This window comes from Aspergillus versicolor (genome assembly GCF_001890125.1).
Source record: "Aspergillus versicolor CBS 583.65 unplaced genomic scaffold ASPVEscaffold_4, whole genome shotgun sequence".
Lineage (NCBI taxonomy): Eukaryota > Fungi > Ascomycota > Eurotiomycetes > Eurotiales > Aspergillaceae > Aspergillus > Aspergillus versicolor.
In genome coordinates this window covers 2023058-2043466 of record NW_024467527.1, presented here as the reverse complement: position 1 = coordinate 2043466, position 20409 = coordinate 2023058, and the positions used below count along the sequence as shown (strand labels likewise).

The window sequence follows — 20409 nt, the reverse complement described above, 5'->3', positions numbered from 1 at the left end:
ACCCCTCCTAGTTAGGCTGCCATGCAGTTTCCTTACTAGATCCTTTCCTAATTAGAAATACATAAGACCTCAGCTGCCTCTATGTAATTAGGGTTAGTAGTAACTCAGTAGTTACACTATTAGTAGTTACCACTTACCAGCCGCTAGCAGTTGGGAGGTGCTCCAGCAACAGTCCGCAGGGGCGATATTACTTAAAAGGTACTCATGCTAGTGTTTTCCAGGTCATTTTCCAGTAGTATTAGTCGTAAAATTCCCGAGTCTTTTATGAGATATACAGAGACCTTTAGTACTAAGATTATTAAAAACTCACGCGCCAGGTGGGACCGGGCTTCAGGTGAGCAACAACGGTAGAGAGTCCCCTGTGCATATATTTCAGTTAGCTTCAATATTTTCCGTACAGCAAACTTACCCTAGCCTAGCGTGTCGGATGACAAGATATCCGTATACACTACTAGCCTAATTCTAAAGGATCTAATCAGGTGGATTGATTAAAGAGCCATTGTTGAGAGATTCTCGTAGCCAGAGGGCTGGTATAAGCATATTACAGCACGGGTATTCTGATACTAAAAGATAGAACCTGGGACCGACTCTAGGTTCCCACCTTGAGAATTGGAACTAGACCATGTCGCGGTGTAGGTCTCACACCAGGGCAGACCTGCAGTCACACGAATTTCCCACTACACTGGCTGGGGGCGCTTTAGCAATTTAGACCTCTTGCTGTTCCAACTATCCGAGTCGGATTCAACTCATCGCCTCTTGTCGATCGGCGATAATGGCGCGGACAGCATCAACAACTGGCTGATAAGCCCGTACTTGCTCCGTCATACCCGAGACATCCATATTGTTATGACAAATGGACACAGCAATCTGATCTCGCAAATCGGCCCAAGCAATATTATTCCCCGCACCAGGACTGTAGATGATATCCCGATGGGCGCCGACCACAGGGTCTGAAACACCGGGCTGCCCGCCTAGCCAGAAACCCGCTGCCCCGAACCACACAGGAATGGGCAGCACCTTGTCCTGGTCGTGTGGGTTTTTACGGGGCCTAGTCAAGGACGCTACCCGTTCCGGAGACAGCAGACGCACCCCGTCCAGGGTTCCGCCCTGGGCAATCAGCGCGAATATGCGCGCAATGCTGCCGGGTGTTGCGACGGCGCCCGCGCCCGGATCAACGGCTTGTTGAATTATGCGCTGGTTGTGGACCGAACCGCTTGGATACACCCCTGGGGGGCATGCATTATAGTCATCAACCATACCGAAAGATTCACCGCCGTAGAGCGTTGCCACGCGACTGAGGTCCCCATCTGGTACACCCAAGTAGAAGTCTGTCACTCCAAGCGGGGAGCAAATCTCTTCCTGAATAAACTGTTCAAACTGACGGCCTTTAGGATCCGTGCGCACTACCACCTCCCCTAGAATCCAGCCCCATACTAGGATATGGTAGGCATTGTATCTCCCTGGCTCTAACTGAGGCTTCTGTTGGGCCACTTGTTTCACCATCCAGTTCCAGTCTGCCAATTGCTGAGGGGTGGTGGCCGGCATCTTGGGGATGCCTGACCGATGAGAGAGTGCATCCTCGACCGTAATATTGTGTTTACCATTGGCAGAAAACTCTGGCCAGTATGTGCTGATAGGAGTTTCTAGGTGTAAATGGCCCCTTTCTGCCTGTATATGAATAGCAAGAGCGGTCACTCCCTTGGTGACTGAGAAGACAGGAAACAAGGTCTTTGCATCAACTGGTTCTTTTGTTTCACTGTTAGTCACGCCAGCTGCGGTGTTGACGATGAGTTCTCCCCGGTGATAGGCTGCCACCGCGATACCAATTTCGCCCTGATGTAAAGAATGGGACAAAGCCGACTGGATACGGGGGTCGTCGTTGCAGCTCATTTTGGGTTTGAACAGGCGTAATAGACAATCTGTTGAGGTGAACAGAACCTCTACAAGTTGAAGGTTGAACCACCGTAAAAATACATCCTCGGAGGCATTCCACCTTTGCTACTGACAGCGCTAGACTGACTCATCAGAATATAGGCTACTGTCTATGCCGCGGGCGAAGGTAGAGAGGGAAATTTAAGTGCTGATGTGGATCTGACTTGCAAGGCTGTTAAGTAGTGAAAATAGCAAGCTCATAAAGTTGAACGCGAGTTCTTACTGCTCACTCTCACATATTACATTGGTTTCTCAAGTTCAACCTTATAGCCCTGCCTCCATATCAACCTGAGAATGACTTTCACGGTCGTACTACATGTGTATCGGCGATCAGACCTGTCTCCCGCGGAATTCAAGAAGCACTATGAAGAAACACACATACCGCTCATGAAGTCGATCGGAGGAGAGGCTTTTCCTCTCAGCCACACACGCCAATACATCTCTCACACAAACCTGGTCAGCGAGGCTCAGTCCGATGTTGGCTACGACGCTATTTCTCGGATGGTTTTCGAAGATCAGTCTACATTCGAGACGTTTAGAGGGCTGCTTCAGAGCCCAGAAAACGTATCCAGAGTGACTGAGGATTGCAGTCAGTTCTTGGACTTGTCAAAAGCCCCACAGATTGTTGTGATTGAGGATGTTTGTGATACCAGGAGGATCTGACACTGGCTCGGCTACTTGGCCTTGTCAGCAGGGTTGACTCGGTGCCTGATGATCTATGGAGTTGACTAATTTCCTGCTAGTCATTAGACTGGAGAGTGTGGAGGTCTGGTAGCTCTTATTACCACAATTCAATGGTACATGTATTTCAGTATGAGATCCTGTTGCCTCTTTCTGCTTTCTGGATATAACTTGTTTTCCCCATCATGGCTTTTTCAGAAGCCGAAAAGAAACTTTCAGGCGGTGTGGCTGTTATCACCGGTGCGGGATCGGGCATCGGGTCTGGCTTTGCTCGCCGTGCTGGTGAACTAGGCATGACTGTTATTGTCACCGACGTTTCTCTTGCTCGCGCTGAATCGGTGGCTATATCCATCCGCGCAGCAGGTGGTACAGCAGAGGCACTGCAGCTCGATGTCTCTAATCCACATGAAATACAACAACTCGCCAATGCTATCTTCGCAAAGCACGGCCACGTTAGGCTGTTGATCAACAACGCCGGCATTGAGACGCTTGGTTTTGCTTGGGAAGTGCCCAAGTCACGATGGGATGCTACCATAGACATCAACATCAAAGGTGTAGTTCACGGTGTCCGAGCCTTCCTACCGCGCATGCTTCAGAGTGGCGCCGAGTGCTGGGTGGCCAACTTGGCCAGTATAGGCGCATTCAGCGTGATGCCAACACAGACGGCATACATAATGACCAAGCACGCCATCCAGTCATTCTCAGAGGGACTCTTCCTTGAAATGAAGATAAAGCAAGCACCCATACACGTGTGCTCTGTTTGTCCAGGGATGTTGAGGACGAGCATATTCGACGAGGAGGCCGGCTCAGGTGAGGGTGATGAGGCATATGCTTACAGAAAGCGGATGCAGGACTTGATGAGGGAGCAAGGCATGGATTTGGATGAAGGATGTCGTCTGATGATGGCCCAGATTGCGGACGGAAGGTTCTGGGTTATATCACAGCCGAGCATGATGGCTGATGCGATTGGCTTGAGGGTGGAATTCCTGAAAGAACAGAGGGATCCTGACATTGCTGAGGGCGGAAAACACTTACTTGGTTAGCGAATAGGTTTCCATACGGGTCTGCCATGCACTGAGGTTGGTGTAAGGGGTTTCTATACGGTTGATGAAGGAAGTTGACCCGGTTCATGTTAGCGAGCCAACGTGACCCTGTCGCATGTAAGTTTCTGGAGTACCTGTATATAGTCTGAGGCCTGATAGCAGTTGCTAAATACTATAGCAAGAGCTATAGCTAGGCTTCGTCAAACCCCATCATTTCAAAATATATAACGCCTGGGGATACTTGTAATGCGTTAACCGCATTTCCTGATCATACTCTGGGGCTATTATCAGGAAATATATCTCGCACCGAAGGAGAGGGGAACTTTTCATCAGATAGATATCCGATCTTTAGAGTCCGCAGACCCAGGCTGCTATGGTGGAGACGCGGACAGGCTTCCCGTGTATAGATTACACATTCAACGGAACACACAATAATGAACAGCCAGAGACCTCTCTTGGTTCAGGATGTGAGTAACGGATTCAGAGATATCGTTTACAGAGACTAGTCCGTGTCTTCCCAGAACCGTATCACTGCTATAGACTGGAGAATACTGACCTTAACTGACAAACATGGCAATGATTTCGATCCCAAAGCTTCCCCAAATCAGGAATGAGCCTAATGTGAGTACTAAAAGCCAGGTGCACAAACTGAGTAGTGGCGGACACTAATGACTATAGAAACACTATAAGACCAGCTCTTCGCAACATGCGGGTTTAACCCAAGTAGATAAAGGACCGTTAATATGGAATGTTGCTGGGCTTATCTGAAGCTATCAGGCTTCATCTAAGTACTGATATAAAGCCTTGTTGGAGCAAGTTGCATCCACGTTACACGGCACTGAGCCATCGGCTGATAATGTCGAGGAAGGATTAACTGGGATAATACATTTCTTCGAGGCTTTCTCGCGACACATTGCCTTCTAGTTGATGAAAAGCTAACTCTCCGCCACCAACCAGTACTACGAATCCCGGCTCCCTTGCTCCACTCCCAGAAGCTGTCTGTAGCCAGTCTAACCGAATCGCTGCTCCTGCTTCGCATCTCCGGCTGCAGCAAGATACGGCACGCGATCCTTCACATAGAACTCCACATCAACCTTGTTCTTCAGTGCCGCCTCGCCCCCATCAAGACCACCAGCCTTGATGACTGTCTTGTCAGGCATGATGTCAAGCTGCGTGTACAGGCTGGATCCGCATTCAGGGCAGAAGAAGTGGCGGTTGTTCTTTCCGCTGTCACCGGTGATATCGTACGTTTTGGGTGTTCCTGTGGTTGCATTTAGTGGCTATCCAGTATTTCACGGGGAAAGAACTCTGTTCATATAGAATACCTTTCACGATTTTAAAGGAGTCGCGGGGCACGACTACATTGGATGTGAATGCTCCACCTGTCCACTATTCATGTTCAGCGGATTAATATATTATGGAACTTTTGCACATTGGCCTACCTTCTGGCAATCAGTGCAGTGGCAGAGCGCCGTAATGAGGGGCTCGGCTGGCGTATGTTAGATCGAGGTTCGCCTGGGTCTGATATGGTTTCTTCACGTACATTCAGCAGTGTAGGTGATACCACCGCACATGCAGCTTCCTTTCAGAGTCATTGTAAACCTTATCACAGAATCAAGTGTTTGATTATGATAATGAGTGTTCTGGGGTGATTCCGGTAGAAAAGGCACTCTTATACGGGGGAACAGATTAGTCAATACCCCGCGCAAAGGCCGAAGTCGTTTCTATGCGGTCATACTGCGGGGCTTTGGACATTCACCGGCTATATCTTCAATCATATAGCGGGTTCATGTTCGGGACCATGTATCATTCAGCCATGGTCTCTTTCACAGGGCAACAAGGGACTGCCCGAAGTCCATGGAGTTCCATTCCCTGGGCACATAGGTACTCAACAGCATATAGAGGGTCTATGAGGCCCCATTATGCGGGAAATGTCTGCGATGAGATGGCTGTCATAGTAATCCAGATCGGCAGTGTCGATAACTGACCGGGGTCGTAGCTATCCGCATAGTTCTCGCGATCGGGCACTGTACGGTCTCTCGGCCATTGGGCTCGGCGTCAGCTTCGGCGTTTGGGTCCACAGTAACTCCTGATCGTAAACCATCACGACTTGGAGTTTCTCAAATATTCCGCTGTCTGCTGCCTTCTCTTTCAAAGCAACGGGCTGTTCAGTTGTAAGGAGCTTAAATGGTGCAGTCTTGTTCTTCCTGCGTCGATCTGCATTTGGCATCTTTGCATCAGGCATACCGCAGGTACCTGGGAACTCGTCCATCAAAATATGCCAGTGTATCGAAATGGTGGGCGAGCATAAAGGATCATCCTGGCTGGCTTTCTATTCAGCGACTGAGGGAAAGCCAGCACAGCAAGAAGCCAGTCCGGTGGCTCTTCACTCTCGCTGTCCATGGGACCATCATCCACAGCCGATCGCAAAGCTTAGCAGTAACTCTCTAGACTTACTCACTGTCACCAAAAACATCTTTCCATCTCAAATTATGGAGACGTTGGAGTGGATTCGCTGAAAGGCGTGTCAAGCAATTTGTATGCACCACTTGGGTGCTGTTGGTGCAGACCGACCTATCTCATAGTGATGAGATGATATCGACAGACAAAGAGTCAGATCAGGTTCGATAAGCAGTTAAATCTGGGATGGCGTGCTTATCATGTTTATGACTGATGAGAGTCACGCGGTGTCGCTGCCTTCCCGGGTCCTCACCACCCCGCTCTTCTCTCCCACTCCAGTTCATCGCATCCAGTCTCATCAACATCAGCGTCGCTGTTATCGTCTTTCTTAAACATGGGATCAAGTTATTCTGTTCCAGAACAGCCAGTCAAGGAGAAGTCTGCTCGGAGGAAGAGCAACGTTCAGGCATCTAATGGCAGTGATATGGATTCAGTGGATTCACGTAGGTGATCCATCTTGCGAGCTTCCTGGCATGATTCCTGCTGGTAGGATCAATGGCTGAACAAAACATAGCTCCGCCCTATCAAATCGAAGAGCGCGAGCCCAGCGTGTCGCTACGACGCCTACAAGGCTGGAACGACACCCTGCTAGATGACCCGAAGGTTCGTCCAACCTGACTATCTCCTGCCACTACAATGGGACGACATTGTTATTGATGACAGGATGCAGAACCGCTTAGCAATCTCGAGCTTGGCTAGTGCCTCCTACACTGACGTCCTTACCAACAGGTCGGCTATCAAGTCTGACACCCAGATCTTCAACATCAAGGTCCCAATCGAGGGCACCCCAGTTACGAACCAGCGATCCTCCGGGCGATGCTGGCTTTTTGCATCAACTAATATCTTTCGAGTACCAATCATCAAGACGTACGGCCTGGAAAAGTTCGAGCTGAGCCAGGCATACCTTTTTTACTGGGACAAAATCGAAAAGGCCAACTGGTTCTTCGAAGCAATCATCGAGACCGCACATGAGGATGTCTCCGATCGTCTAGTCCAGAAGCTCCTCCAGGACCCGGTTACGGACGGCGGGCAGTGGGATATGGTGGCGAACCTAGTGAAGAAGTACGGCTTAGTCCCACACGACGTCTATCCGGACAACTTCAACGCGCAGAATAGTGGCAAGATGAACTGGCTGATAACAGCGAAACTCCGCGAGCATGCCATTGCCTTGCGCAAGATTGCGCGTAGTCCGCAGCTCAAGGATCGAGTTCAACTTGCAAATTCCAAGGAAAAGTTTCTGAAGGAAATCCATTCCCTTGTCACAATCTTGTTGGGTCCACCTCCCAACCCAGACGAGCCTTTTGTCTGGCAATATTACAATGCGGAGGGTAAGGCGCGAGAGATTCGACAGACTCCACTGGAGTTTGGACGCCAGGCATTCTCGCAGTCTTCGCGCAGTAGGATTTCGCCAGACTGGCTCTTCAGCCTTGTCAACGACCCCAGGAATGAATACAATCGCCTCCTTACAGTTGACAAGTTGGGTAATGTAGTAGAGGGCCAGCCGCTCACATACGTCAACGTTGAGATGCATGTGAGTCGCAATTCATTATCTTAAACATACCCTCCTACTGACACGTATGAGGTTTTGAAAAACGCCGCCATCTCGATGCTCAAGGCCGGACACCCCGTATTCTTCGGGTGCGACGTTGGCAAGTTTTCGGATCGTACAACTGGTATCATGGACCCCGATCTAGTGGACCTCTCCCTCGCATTCAATATTTCCCTCGGCTTGAACAAAGCTGAGCGCCTTGCCAGTGGAGAATCGGCCATGACCCATGCGATGGTAATTACAGCGGTGCATGTTGAACAGGGTCGACCGGTGCGGTGGCGTGTAGAGAACTCCTGGGGTGAGGCAGCTGGTGATAAGGGATGGTTTGTCATGACTGATCGGTGGATGGACGAATATACATTCCAGGTAGTAGTTGACTTCAACCTGGTCTCTAACGATGTGAGGGATGTTCTTCGGCAGGAGCCTCAGGTCCTACCGAGGTGGGATCCTTTGGGTGTCCTGGCATGAAAGACTAGTGAATTTCTACATTTATTTCCTGGTTACTTTTACATTCCGGCTACGTGGCGGTATACTGACGTAGTGAAACTCCTATGTAATTATGTCGGTTCTGATTCACTTATACTACTCCTCGCTGCATCTCCGCTCTACCATCTTCACTACCAGGTCAACGCCCTGCTAGGTTTCCTTATAAATATTGCTGTCCTTTCCCAAGCTTTTGAATCCCAACCACCTCTCTGAAATCCTTTACAATGACGCGTATTTTTTACACACCTACCTCCATCCCAACTCCCAGTATGTTCCGCGCTCGAGCTCCTTCTCCTTCTCGCACCGATACCCGAGTCCCTTGCACACTCAACACCAATCTCCTTCACTGCCCATGCTGCCAAAAGGCACGCCGGGAAGTTGAAAACATCCATGCAGACCACGAAAGGGTCCAAACGGAAGAAGCCCATCCCTCCAGGGCCAGAGACAATCCAGCCCCCCGACAATCCCAATCTTATTCTCGGAACGTAGTGCTGGCGGGAGGGGCAGACTTAATCGTGGTAATCTTTATTGCGGCGGTGGCAGCATACATCTGTGTCAGCGAGATTCACACCCCCGAACCTTCCGGTTTTGGTGCCCGCATGTGCCCTTTATTGCTTGCTGGCTTGATTACCATTCAAGTTTTACGTCGGGTGGGCGATCCGGTGCTGCGTACTGGCTTTGCCTTCGAATACAACCGTCACATATCAGTATAACAACTATCCATATCCTGAATTATTCTCCTGGAGCCTCGTTAAGTAGTCCCCAGTACCGAAGCAGGATATTCTCCATCTAATTGTGTAACCAATAACATTGCGTCGACATTCTACTGCTGTTAAACATGCCCAAGTACACCAGCCCGTTCAGTATCTACGCTTCGTCTACAATAACCTTACCCCCCATCCCACCCATCGGATCAGCCAACACCTCCCTGGCAACGCGCGCATGCAGCAGCCGCTCATCATCAGCAAGATTATCCCCAAACACAGCCGCAACCTGTTCCAACGACTTCCCCGAAGTCTCAGGAACAAAGAGGAACGAAAACACAGCAGCAGCCACACAGAACAACCCGAAGAACAAGAACGTCCCCCAGCCCAGTGAAATCAACATCTCGGGTACAACCACGCCGATGATGAAATTGGCCAGCCAGATCATCGCCGTTCCGGCGCCGACGCCCTTTGCACGCTTTGAGCTGGGGAAGACTTCTGCGGGTAGAACCCAGGCGAGTGGGCCGTAAGAGGCTGCGTAGAAGAGGACATATAGATCTGGATTTCTCAGTACCGCGCAAGTGGATTGGTTAGTAGTGGTTACGAGGCATACAGATAAGCGCAACACAAAACCACCCAGCACCTCGGTGGCCAGGCCAGTCAGCGCTGAAACGGTTCATCATGCCAGACATGATGAGATGGGGTATTGCCATTGCGATACCCCCGCAGATAGCGAGGGTGCGCCGACCGACTTTATCGAGGTACATCATGGCCGGAATACCGCCCACCATTTGGATAATGTTTATCATCCCGGATAGGATCAGCGAGGCCTCTCTTTCTTGCCCTAGTGCTTCAAAAAAGGATGGCGCGTAGTAGACAAACGCATTGATACCGGAGAACTATATCGTTAGTGTATTTTCAATGTGTTAGGCAAGCTGATATAGATACATACCTGCTGGAAGAAGGGAATACCCAGGGCGACAAGTGTGCGGCGAAAGTATCGTTTGTTGAATAGACCAAGCCATTGACGAAGATCGGTCTTTATCGCATGGTCCTTATGATTTGGGTATTCGCGTTCTAGCATCTCATCCTGGAAGCGAATCTCGGCAAGGATGCCCTTCCATTCCAGTTGAACTTGGGTATCATGTTCAGGACGGCGGCGGAGGCGTGCCAATGCTGTGAGACTGTCCCCATTGCGACCTCGCATGGCCAGCCAGCGAGGAGAAAAGGGGAACAAGTGAATTGCGCCGCCGACGACGAGCGCGGGGACGATTTGGAGGAGAAATGGTAGTCTGAAAGCCCAGTCTCCGGCTATCATTCTGAAGGAGTATCAGCTAGTGCTCTCCAAGTCTAAAGGCAGAATGTCCTACCTCGTCCCATATGTCACCCAGTACGCTACTATAGCGCCTATAACAATGCTAATAGCCTCCATGACGAGCAGTGACCCTCTCCAGGTTGGAGGCGCAACCTCTGAGATATATAAGGGTGCTCCCATAGCCAGGGTTCCGACGCCAATACCCCCAATGAATCGACCAGCGACAAGTGTATCGTAATTCAGAGACGCAGTCTGGATGATGGCACCAACGACAAAAAACACTGTCGCAACAGTGAGACCCCATTTTCGAGAGATTCTGTCAGCAATGGCGGGGAAGAACAAGCAGCCCACAAAGGCGCCAAGCTCAAGCATCGCCGTCATGAATCCAGTGTGGAACCCGTATCTAGGGCTGTCTGGTGAAGTCTCGGGGTAGGTCTCGCGGAACTGGTCCATGACCAGGATCAATGAGATGACGCCTTGGTCTGAATACGGCTGGTTAATATGACTTCTCATGTATCATTTGGACGAGGTTTCATACCGTAGCCGAAGGAAAATCCACCAAACGATGCCAGCATCGCGGCGCCAAAGACATACGGCGAACGAACGAGATCCCTGATCTTCCCATTGTCATACCGCACCTGCGCCGAGAGGATGGCTAGAGCATTTTCCTCAGCATGTTCCGCATGAACAGCAGACTCCTTGTCCAGCGTGTCTGGCACACCTGTGCCAACCATTATAACCAGTTAAAAAGAATAAATCGAAACCGAACCTCTGAGAACGTTAGCTGATGTGATTCTCCGGGGAAATGGATCTGGGGAAGAAGCAATTTATACCCCACAAACCAGATATGAGGTATTTCTCCGCACCAGAAAGTCTCTTGTTGGGGCAGGAGGCGGCGCGTTTTACCACGGCGGCGTCCTCATTACCCCAGACTCCGCAATGCAGACCCATCTTGCATGAGGTTATTCCCATGGGTTGCGCGCCGATTGGCTCCCGCTTATCAGGATCCACCTGCCGAATAAGGAAATGCCCAAAGTGGAAGTTTTCCCAATTAAGAAGGCGGCCAATCACTCTGTTCACCAGGGCTGCCTCTCATCTTGACACTACACATAGTGCTTGTCAAGAGGTCGGCATCCAACAGGTAATGCATCGTCGGACCGACTCAACAGCTGTAAGCCAGTCCTCTCTCGTCATTTGAAACAAGTCCCAACCCGGTACAGACTGGTAGGCGTATTATGACAAGGCATGGCCTTGAGAACTGCAAACGCAACAATTTCCAGGGAGACTTTTCTTTTTATATGAACAAGGGTAAATGTTAGATTGGCCTTTCTCGCACTCCCAAACCCCTTGCGTTGTGTCAAATTGTCTTTCGTCAGTTGGACCTGTCGTATAGTGACATATCCAGCCGGAAGTCACCACAAAACCTGCTAGAAAGTTCTCGGAGTAATATTACGCAGTACGCAGTATAGCTCGTTCGTTCCATATTGCTCCTCCTCCCTGAAACCGTGATCTGAGCTGCCGAGCCAGACTTGCTAGTGAGCGCGCTATTTCCTCTCCGATCATCGATCTACACCTTTTTTGCAGCTGCTGCGTCAGCAATATCCATTAAAATGAGCCAGACACGACAAGTTCAAGAGATTGCTGCGATCTTCTAAGTCATCCAGTTTGTTTGTAGTTCCATAGACCAAAATGTAATATGGGAGGAATAGCCCAGACTGCTGATGCCTGAGGCCATCCATCAATCGATCTGGTAAACCTCGGTTGTTAGGTGAGTGATCGCGGTATAGCGTCCATAATTTAAGTGGAGCCAGTTGAGTTGCTAGATTAAATATCGAATCCAGTATGGTAAAATAGTAAAAACTTAATAAATAATATGCTGTAAAAAAGATGGGATGCAAGCACACAGTCTCGGATATTGCTGACGATATATTTTTCCGTTCGTGTCCGCTACTGAGCACGATAAGAATCTATCTATAAGCAAATATCCCGTCTACATAGACTAGCCCACATCCAATAAAGTCCAAAGTCAAGTCTTCATTAATCCTACAGGGCTATTCCTTCATTATAATGCATGCTGTACTTTGGTGTTAAGTGCTGGTCGTGGCTTCCTTGTTGGGGACGGCCGGACTTGAATGCGCCTTCCCTATGTAGGACTAGCGTTGGGTCGAGATACTATCATGTGACTAGCCACGGAGCATCAACAACCAATGAAAGTGAGCCCACGTGGTATCTGATCAGATTAGATACGGATCAGGGGATTCCGAAGCCGCCCCGGCCCAACGTCTGACCTGCAACTCTTGTGCGATCTGATAATTCTGTCATCTGTCATGCCACAACCCCCAGGGCCTTGTCTATCACTTCCTCCACATCTCCCCCGTATATCCAGCTACCTCACCCCCAGTAGCTAACTTCTATATTCTCCCCTGCCCTTCCTCCTCTTGTCCTTATCCCTAGAACTCCGCCGCTTCAGTGGGTCCCGCAACATCCGAGCTCGGGGCAGCTTACTCTCAGTCATGCCCCGCGGGCCTTGGATCCCATAATAATTTCCTTTTCCTTTCTTCTCTCGTTGTAAATATCCATCGTCATGCGGGTCCATGTCTACCTTTCAGTCGCTCTATATGCCGCCCTAGTACCAGCAGTCATCGTCCCCGCCAACGAGCGGTGTGTCACATCCATCACCACGGCCTATGGATATATAACTTTCACCGGCTCTACCTCACGGAAGGGGTTCGGGCCACAATGCCAGAATCGTCTCAAGGTCACGTCTATCTACGCTTCTTCAGACGTGTATTGCAAACCCGCGGAGCGATCAGCTGGGATCTCACAACTTGAAGCCCTCTGTAGGGAGAGCGGTCTAGAGCTGATCCCCAGGGACCAGCTCGCCGAGAACCTCACAGATGATGCTATTAGCCGTATGCGTACGGTGGACTTCCTCGAGCTGCCACTGTCCGAACCTGTCGACACTCCTGTGCTTTTATCCCCTTCACATTATCGCAGCGTCTTCAAAACAATAGTGAGCCTTTCGCTACCCTTTTCTGGGGCTATCTAACGTGGTCTTGGCAGGATACTTGGGCGTTTGAGAGCTGGACGCATTATGCATATGGGTATGAATACGTCTCTGTTTAACGCGGCATATCTAACGAATCACAGATACCTTGGCTACCTTTACTGGGCTTGTATATTGTTTGTAGGGATGGCCAACCATATGTTGCAATCTTTGTTCACATCTAGATACGATCAACTACCACAAGGCGCAAGGCTGTCACGGAACTCCCCCGTTCGACGAATATATCACTTGTTCGAGACCCATTTTCTTGTTCCAACAACCATACCATCCCGCGGGCGCAAATTCCTCTGCTGGACATTCTCAACCCGAAGAGACGCGCTTATTTCTCTGGGATTCTGGGTGCTGAGTACAGTGGCGTGCCTAGTGAGCTATCGCCTGTTCCCGGAAAATATATAGTATGGCCTCGTCCTGTCTTCAACCTGCCCCGACTAATGCATTGCAGCTGGCCGGACGAGTCTGCACAACTTCTTCGATACATGGCCGACCGGACTGGAATCGTATCGTTTGCCAATCTCCCTCTATTATGGCTCTTCGCAGGGCGCAACAATATATGCGCTTGGGCAACCGGGTGGAATTTCGCGACTTTCAACATATTCCATCGCCACGTCGCATGGATAGCGACCATCCAGGCTGTTGCTCATACAGTGCTTTACCTGATTCTCTTTTTCCAGAGTTCGTCTCCCCTGGATACTACGAACGAGTATCTAACTGCTATTCCAGATTCCGATCCTTGGAGGAAGCTCCAGAAGCCGTATCTCATATGGGGAACTCTTGTAAGAGCGGCAACCTGGGCACTGCGTGTAGTTCTAACTGAATCCTAGGCCACTGTTTTGATGGTGCTCATCCTACCGGCGGCAGTCAAATGGTTCCGTCATAGATCGTATGAGACCTTTCTTATCATCCATATAGTTTTCTCCATTGGCCTTCTCGTCGGCTGTTTCTAGTGAGCATCCATTCAACCAGCCCTTGGGCCCTTCTAACATTCTGCAGCCACACCATAATTTTTGAAGGCCAGGAATACTGGTTCTATCTTTGGCTGCCCGTTGGAATCTGGGCTTTCGATCGGGCCCTGCGAATTATTCGTCTGCTGTATTGCAACCTCCATGTTCAGCTCAATTCAGCAGGACAGGTGCAGCGTACCACAAGCACAGCGACATACGATAAAGCAGCCGACTTGATCCGGCTGGAGGTTTCACCTGGTGCAAGCTCCCTGCAACCCCGACCTGGTCAATATTACTTCCTCTACCAGCCATTCCGGCTGACTGGCTGGGAGAGCCACCCGTTCACCCTCGGTTGCTGGTCATGCGAATTAGGACAGAATGGATCGACGCCAGGGACTCCAAGGTCCAAGAGCGACGAACGCGTAGACGTCTCCCAAATTCCTCTCCTCTCCGACGAATCTTCTGGCAGTCGATCACCGGATGGCCGACTGCAACAGACAGCCAGTGCGTCTCGCGAACTGCGACTGGTGTTCTGGATCCGACCCTACGATGGCTGGACCCGGCATCTGCAGCAGAAATGCATGAAGTCGCCCGACCAAGCAACCAACGCCACAATTTTCTTGGAGGGCCCCTACGGCCGAGAATTCCCCCTTTGGAGCTACGACTCCGTCCTCCTAATCGCCGGCGGCACAGGTATTGCCTCTGCCGTACCCTACATCCACGACCACATTACGCGGTCTTCCACTTCCCCATCCACATCATCCGACGAAGAAGCCACCAAAACTCGCATCCAAGACATGAATCTCGTCTGGGTTACGCGGCAGCCCGCATTCATAGATCAACTCGCCTCAACCGAGCTCAGCACCGCCTTATACCGGGACGACTTCCGTGCCTCATTCTACGCTACATCGCCCCTTGCGCGATGGCAACGCGGGTCCAGACCTGGCCCAGGCCCATACCCAGACCCAGCCGAACTTTCCACCGACGAGACCGCCACCGCTGTGGATCTCCCTACAGTAACTGACAAGGACATTGATATTAATCAAGGCCGACCGAATCTGGAAAAGATCATTTCGGTCTTTGCTGAGGAGGCGCATCACGCTGATTCGTCTGCGGCCGTGCTCGTTTGCGGGCCGCAGAAAATGGCGGACGAGGCGCGCGCGGCGGTGTACCTTGCTATGCGCCGGGGGTATGCCTTGAGATATGTTGAGGAGTCGTTTACTTGGTAGTTGAGCCGGTTGTTCGACAAATACAGCAAGGAAGGATTTAGCCAGTTGCAGCTTATTACGGTTTTGCATTTACCGAGGCCATGAAGACAGGATTTCACGATTAGACGTATATAAGCTGTGATATAGAAGACATAGAACGGAATATAGCACTTGCGTATGCTAGATATCGCACATATCCTGCGGACAACATCACCCCGATTCCTGTTCAGTTGCCTCTCGAGCATGGCAGTGTGCCGGAGTAGAGCTTTGTCCGACCCCGGTCAGGGGCAGGAGGCTGAAGGAAAAGCCAGTCAAACTATGGAATCAGAGCTGCAGAATGTTCACCGACAACGTCTGTGGCGACTCTGCGCCTGCAGCAGACATGTCCAACCCCTAATCGCGGAAATACCAATCGCATGCTATCCTGGAGTTGTTGGGGTGTGGATATGTCACATCACCCCCAGACTGCATGCATATCGACCCACCGAACAGTCAAATAGTTAGCGACTTTAGTCATAGAGAGGTTTGTGTCACACAAAATCGAAACCTTACATTGTTTGTGGGGGTTTCTGCCATGGTATTCATGATGATGCGCGGCTTGGCTTCCTCCCACAGTATCAACACTCAATAATCGACTTGATATCACACCATGCCGGCAGGAATATTGGCAATCCGATGCAAGGGCATCACATCGACAGAGACCTTCAGGAACATTGTTGAGTTTTCGCCTGTTTACTGAGAGAGCATCGACCAGCCCTAAAATCTATATAGGCAGCCTCGAATCACACCATTCTTCAACCTCATCAGCTCAAACAGTCTCAGCATCAAAGCCAGTCTTCTCTTCACTCTCCAATCCAATCCAACTCCGGTTTCAAAGTAACCAGCACTTTCAACCCACCGTCAAAATGAAGTTCTTCGCCATCGCCGCTCTCGCTGCCACTGCTCTGGCCATCCCCAACCCCCCTGCCCACAACGACTACGCCAGCAAGCAGGATATCGACCAGAAGCAGGCCAACACCGTTCAGTCGTGTGGTAAGGCCAAGCTCAGCTGCTGCGCCTCCGAGGACAAAACCCAGGAGGTGAACGCTGAAGCCGGCACCAAGCTCCTCGACCTCCTCGGCAACAAGGGCCTCGAAGGACTTCTCGGCAACTACAAGGGCTGCGAGCCTCGTACGTTTCGTCCTCCCCTGATATATTCATAACATGAAGAGATTCTAACTGTATCTGTAGTCGTTGATGCCGATGTTCTTAACATCCCCGAGCTCATTGACCAAGGAAAGTGCAACAACAACTTCGCCTGCTGCAACCAGAACGGTGACGGCAACGAGACCGTGAGTTCCCCTTTTATTCATAAATGCCGATAAAAACACCATGAAAGCTTGGAGCTAACATATATTCTCTAATATAGAACCAGTTCGGTCTTGTCAACGCCAACATCCCTTGCATTCCCGTCAAGGCTCTCTAGATGAACCTGACTTGCCTGGGACTTGACTCGGCTGTGCTCCTGAGCCTGACCGACACATAGGCAGACACTGTACCTTAGCTGCACAATGGATTGGATTGGATGTCATTCGTTGGATGGTTTCCAAGACGGCTTGTGCGAGGGAAAACTGTTTTGTCCTGTACCTAGTTCACTCATTTTGTTTGTATATTTCCAGGTGCCTTTATGAAGGTAGTGTGGATATCGCGTTGGATATAATAAATAGTAATTGATTGTTTACTATCACTCTTGCTTCAATTTCTTCTTCTAACTTCCATGGCCTTTGCATTACGTCCTCACCACAACATCCCGCTATCAGGTACAGTTGATGTTGATATATTGCCAGATACAAGGTATCTTTTATTAAATATTAACTACCAGCTATTATTGAGGTGCCTCTTTACGACGATATGTCTCTCGCACCGGTGATCCAGCATGGCCCGCCACTTTCCACTCCCCTATCCCTCGCTCTGGGGGAACCCGCCTCTTGCCTCTCCCTCCCCCTCCTTCAATCAGATTTCCTGGTCGATAGGTCGGATCGGACATCATGCGACGAATTGCCGAGACATGGACCTTAGAGCCCTTGGGGATATCTCGCACCTCTCCAAGAGGGAGTGGGAATCGAACGGGCTTCCAGGACCCATCCTGCTGCAGGCTCATTCTCCGAAAGGGCAAATACTCCAAGGCCCTCCAGGACAGCACGACAAGCCATGGAACGCCTTTTCCGTATTCGAGACAGTCATGGATATGTCCCCTTTCTGCAGCTATACGGATGCCGTCTTCCAGGCGTATCGTATTTCCGCCCTTTTCATCACCGTTCCGATTCGCATCGTTGCTGAGGCTAGGAGGTCTGTCCTGTCGGTCTGCATCGTAGTCCTCGCAGCAGTTGAACTTTTTCAATCTTTCTTGGTCGAACTTGAGACCTACACGCTGCGCCTCTTGGACCATCCATACTAAAGGTACATGGCTGAGCTCCATTTCTTCGTCTTTACTCAACTTGAACCCTCCTCCGATATCAGCATGGCATCCCGGAAACCAGACCTCCTCGATGTCTTGCCACCCGTCACTCCTTTCATCGTAGGGGTTCTCTGATTGTACCCTCGGCCGGTCATGAGAGTCTGGTGGCTGCTGTGAGTCCGTATTTGTTTCTCTCCCCCCTTCATCCTCGTAGTAGAATCTGAATCCACGCTGGCGCGGGAGTCGTATATGATGACGCTCCAATCGCTGCCGCGTTCGGGCTCGCCAGGATACAGCAGTCTGACCGAAATCCGATATGAGGTCGTGTCTAAATCTCGCGCGCCGCTCATCAATGCCCACGGCGTGCCTGATTATCTTTGCTGAGCATCGCGCCAACTTGCTTCGTTGTATCCAGGTCCCCTCCAGCGCCGGCGTACTATTGACGGTATCGAACAGGCCCAGGAAATAGACTGGCGACGCCTGGCAGGTGAATGTTTCCCGAAACGCCTGGATATACTCATACAGTCTCTGGTTTCGTGCTGGGTCGGCGTCTCTTTTATTGCGCGCCCGCTGCCATTTCGAGAATGTCATCCAGGCAAACCTCACCAGGTCTTCGTTTCCTCGTTTTATCAGACCAACTGTATCGAGCATTTCTGCGAGGAATCGCGCCACATATGCGCCCCGGCTGAACGCGAAGAAGAAGATCCTGTCGCCGGGGGAGTAGTACCGCATGAGGAAGATATAGCCCCCCATGACATGTTGTGCGAATGTCGTTCCAATCGCAGCATCTTTGGCTTTCAGAAGCACCGACCTGGCCTTACTGGTTCGTCCACTATGTGACATCCACGTCGACGATACCAGAGTGCCGAACCCTGGCTGGAAATAATGATACGTTCGAGCATCGCTATGTTCGAGCATCTACACTATTAGCATCCCAACATTGTCTTAATTGGATAACTCACCCTATAAATCTTGAGAACATTACTATCTGACTCATCGCCCGTAAACTTATAACCGGTCCCATCAAAGCACAAGACCAGTTCCTTTGGGCTGGCATTGCCTGGCTCTGGTTCCGCCATGCTCCCTAAAGCCAAGCAATCCTGGCAACGGGTTCAGCCCGGGTTTGGGCTTCGAGTTCAAGGATACAGAGAGGTTCAGCGAGTGGATTACTCATTCTGGAAGAGTTTGCCTCTCCAGCCCTCAGCTTAGTCCATCCGACAATCCCGATGGCGAACCGTGGGTCTGTCGTGACATAAGAGGACACTCTACTCGGTGGTTTAATATTTTTGACTATCGAATATATTATACAGGACATCAATTGAATGTATATTACTCCGTCTCATCATGGGTCCAGCCCAGAACCCTGTTCGCCTTGTCCGTGGTCCAAAACGCCTGATTCTTCGACATATCCCCCCGTATCTCAGCCTTGGGATAATACTTCTTCGCCAGCTCCTGCGACGGCGTACTCTGCGTCGTAGTCGGCGCAACAATATTCAAAATCTCACAGCCACGTAGATTCTCCGCGCGCTCAACAGCAAGCAAACAAGCCCTAGCCGTAGCTTCAGGGCTCACCCACCCCCATAACTGCCCAACAGCAGCCCCATCCCAGTTCCGCTCATGCTCCTCCCTCACGTCCTTCAACGGGGCAACCTCATGAATCCGAAGACAGGCAATATTCATCCCAGGGAACCAATCCACAAACGCGCGCGCCTGGTACTCCGCCTCTTCCTTAGCCATCGCATACGAGTCCGTCGGCCGCTGCGGCGCATCCTCGTCCAGCGGGAAATAGTCAAAATGCAGCGGACGGTTCGCATACGCCAACCCCACCGCGTTCACAGACGACGCATAGCATACCCTCTTAATCCCTAGAGACCCTGCAGCATGGAATCCATTGAAAGCGGCGTTGACGTTGTTGTTGTGCACCTTCCAGTCAGCCTTCCCCACTGGGTCTGGCATGGCAGCGAGATGGATGACTGCGTCGCAGCCCTTGAATGCCTTCAGGGTAGCGTCGTAGTCATTTGCAACGTCGGCGGTGCGCATTTCTGAGTTGGGCGTCCCATCGTGCTCTGTGTCGGTGCGGTTTATTTGGATGGTTTGGTGTCCAGCGCGCGAGCATAGCTGTACGGCGGTTGTGCCTACTGTGCCGCGGGCGCCGGTGATGGCGATCCTCATCATGGCGGGTTCAAAATATTAAATATGGTGGTTGTGAGTATACCCGAATTTGTATTCTATGTCTATTAAACCGGCTAGGTATAGGGCGACTGTAGGATGATTTCATCCGGCGATGTCTTTTTTGCGTCATTCCAACGTAGCAGCCCATGACGTCTTGGATGGTAGGTACTTTCCCGGCGACTTCAACATTGTCAAGCAGCTGCATGAAACCTACTATTTTAGCAACTCCCTATTGATGTGAGCCTGAGGTGCTGACACTTTATAGAGCGGAGCCGTCGTAGGCAATACTAGAATGAGTGACAATCCTCGTAGATCACGGCTCGACCAGGTAATGACTTTCGGAGCTTGTTGGTTTACTGTAGAGGACCTATCGTAATCTCATAATACCATGATCATTAATCCCTTTACTTATAT

General features: G+C 50.6%; 10 protein-coding genes across 10 annotated transcripts; 5 read left to right on the top strand and 5 right to left on the bottom strand.

Moving 5' to 3' along the window:
• Window positions 1-741: 741 nt before the first annotated feature.
• On the bottom strand, window positions 742-1890 carry ASPVEDRAFT_83294 (serine hydrolase domain-containing protein; the record flags this gene model as incomplete). Its single annotated transcript, XM_040817354.1, has 1 exon — window positions 742-1890. One exon carries the CDS (start codon window positions 1888-1890, stop codon window positions 742-744), a length of 1149 nt encoding a protein of 382 aa, XP_040667528.1.
• Window positions 1891-2226: 336 nt separating this feature from the next.
• On the top strand, window positions 2227-2595 carry ASPVEDRAFT_28410 (EthD domain-containing protein; the record flags this gene model as incomplete). The annotated part of the gene is made up of 1 exon (XM_040810107.1): window positions 2227-2595. The coding sequence occupies one exon, from the start codon at window positions 2227-2229 to the stop codon at window positions 2593-2595; it is 369 nt and encodes a 122-aa protein (XP_040667527.1).
• Window positions 2596-2798: 203 nt separating this feature from the next.
• ASPVEDRAFT_129255 (SDR family NAD(P)-dependent oxidoreductase) lies at window positions 2799-3656 on the top strand (the record flags this gene model as incomplete). The annotated part of the gene is made up of 1 exon (XM_040806623.1): window positions 2799-3656. One exon carries the CDS (start codon window positions 2799-2801, stop codon window positions 3654-3656), a length of 858 nt encoding a protein of 285 aa, XP_040667526.1.
• Window positions 3657-4666: 1010 nt separating this feature from the next.
• Window positions 4667-5251, bottom strand: ASPVEDRAFT_28408 (GFA family protein; the record flags this gene model as incomplete). Its single annotated transcript, XM_040810106.1, has 4 exons — window positions 4667-4917; window positions 4982-5045; window positions 5099-5145; window positions 5200-5251. The coding sequence occupies 4 exons, from the start codon at window positions 5249-5251 to the stop codon at window positions 4667-4669; spliced, it is 414 nt and encodes a 137-aa protein (XP_040667525.1).
• A 1105-nt stretch (window positions 5252-6356) lies between these two features.
• Window positions 6357-8357, top strand: ASPVEDRAFT_41356 (C1 family peptidase). The gene is made up of 4 exons (XM_040812326.1): window positions 6357-6559; window positions 6631-6719; window positions 6787-7647; window positions 7699-8357. The coding sequence occupies exons 1-4, from the start codon at window positions 6451-6453 to the stop codon at window positions 8131-8133; spliced, it is 1494 nt and encodes a 497-aa protein (XP_040667524.1). The 5' UTR covers window positions 6357-6450; the 3' UTR covers window positions 8134-8357.
• Window positions 8358-9018: 661 nt separating this feature from the next.
• Window positions 9019-10904, bottom strand: ASPVEDRAFT_28406 (uncharacterized protein; the record flags this gene model as incomplete). Its single annotated transcript, XM_040810105.1, has 5 exons — window positions 9019-9413; window positions 9469-9754; window positions 9808-10174; window positions 10226-10652; window positions 10709-10904. 5 exons carry the CDS (start codon window positions 10902-10904, stop codon window positions 9019-9021), a joined length of 1671 nt encoding a protein of 556 aa, XP_040667523.1.
• Window positions 10905-12666: 1762 nt separating this feature from the next.
• ASPVEDRAFT_650775 (ferric reductase family protein) lies at window positions 12667-15734 on the top strand. Its single transcript, XM_040815765.1, has 6 exons — window positions 12667-13183; window positions 13234-13274; window positions 13321-13632; window positions 13680-14010; window positions 14059-14180; window positions 14228-15734. The coding sequence occupies exons 1-6, from the start codon at window positions 12755-12757 to the stop codon at window positions 15405-15407; spliced, it is 2415 nt and encodes an 804-aa protein (XP_040667522.1). The 5' UTR covers window positions 12667-12754; the 3' UTR covers window positions 15408-15734.
• A 432-nt stretch (window positions 15735-16166) lies between these two features.
• On the top strand, window positions 16167-17081 carry ASPVEDRAFT_41349 (hydrophobin family protein). Its single transcript, XM_040812325.1, has 3 exons — window positions 16167-16556; window positions 16617-16717; window positions 16795-17081. Exons 1-3 carry the CDS (start codon window positions 16292-16294, stop codon window positions 16849-16851), a joined length of 423 nt encoding a protein of 140 aa, XP_040667521.1. The 5' UTR covers window positions 16167-16291; the 3' UTR covers window positions 16852-17081.
• Window positions 17082-17117: 36 nt separating this feature from the next.
• On the bottom strand, window positions 17118-18929 carry ASPVEDRAFT_167855 (T6SS phospholipase effector Tle1-like catalytic domain-containing protein). Its single transcript, XM_040808661.1, has 2 exons — window positions 18786-18929; window positions 17118-18741 (listed from the first exon to the last, which is right to left on the bottom strand). The coding sequence occupies exons 1-2, from the start codon at window positions 18900-18902 to the stop codon at window positions 17251-17253; spliced, it is 1608 nt and encodes a 535-aa protein (XP_040667520.1). The 5' UTR covers window positions 18903-18929; the 3' UTR covers window positions 17118-17250.
• A 62-nt stretch (window positions 18930-18991) lies between these two features.
• Window positions 18992-20269, bottom strand: ASPVEDRAFT_41347 (NAD-dependent epimerase/dehydratase family protein). The gene has a single exon (XM_040812324.1). The coding sequence runs from the start codon at window positions 19993-19995 to the stop codon at window positions 19153-19155; it is 843 nt and encodes a 280-aa protein (XP_040667519.1). The 5' UTR covers window positions 19996-20269; the 3' UTR covers window positions 18992-19152.
• Window positions 20270-20409: the final 140 nt, after the last annotated feature.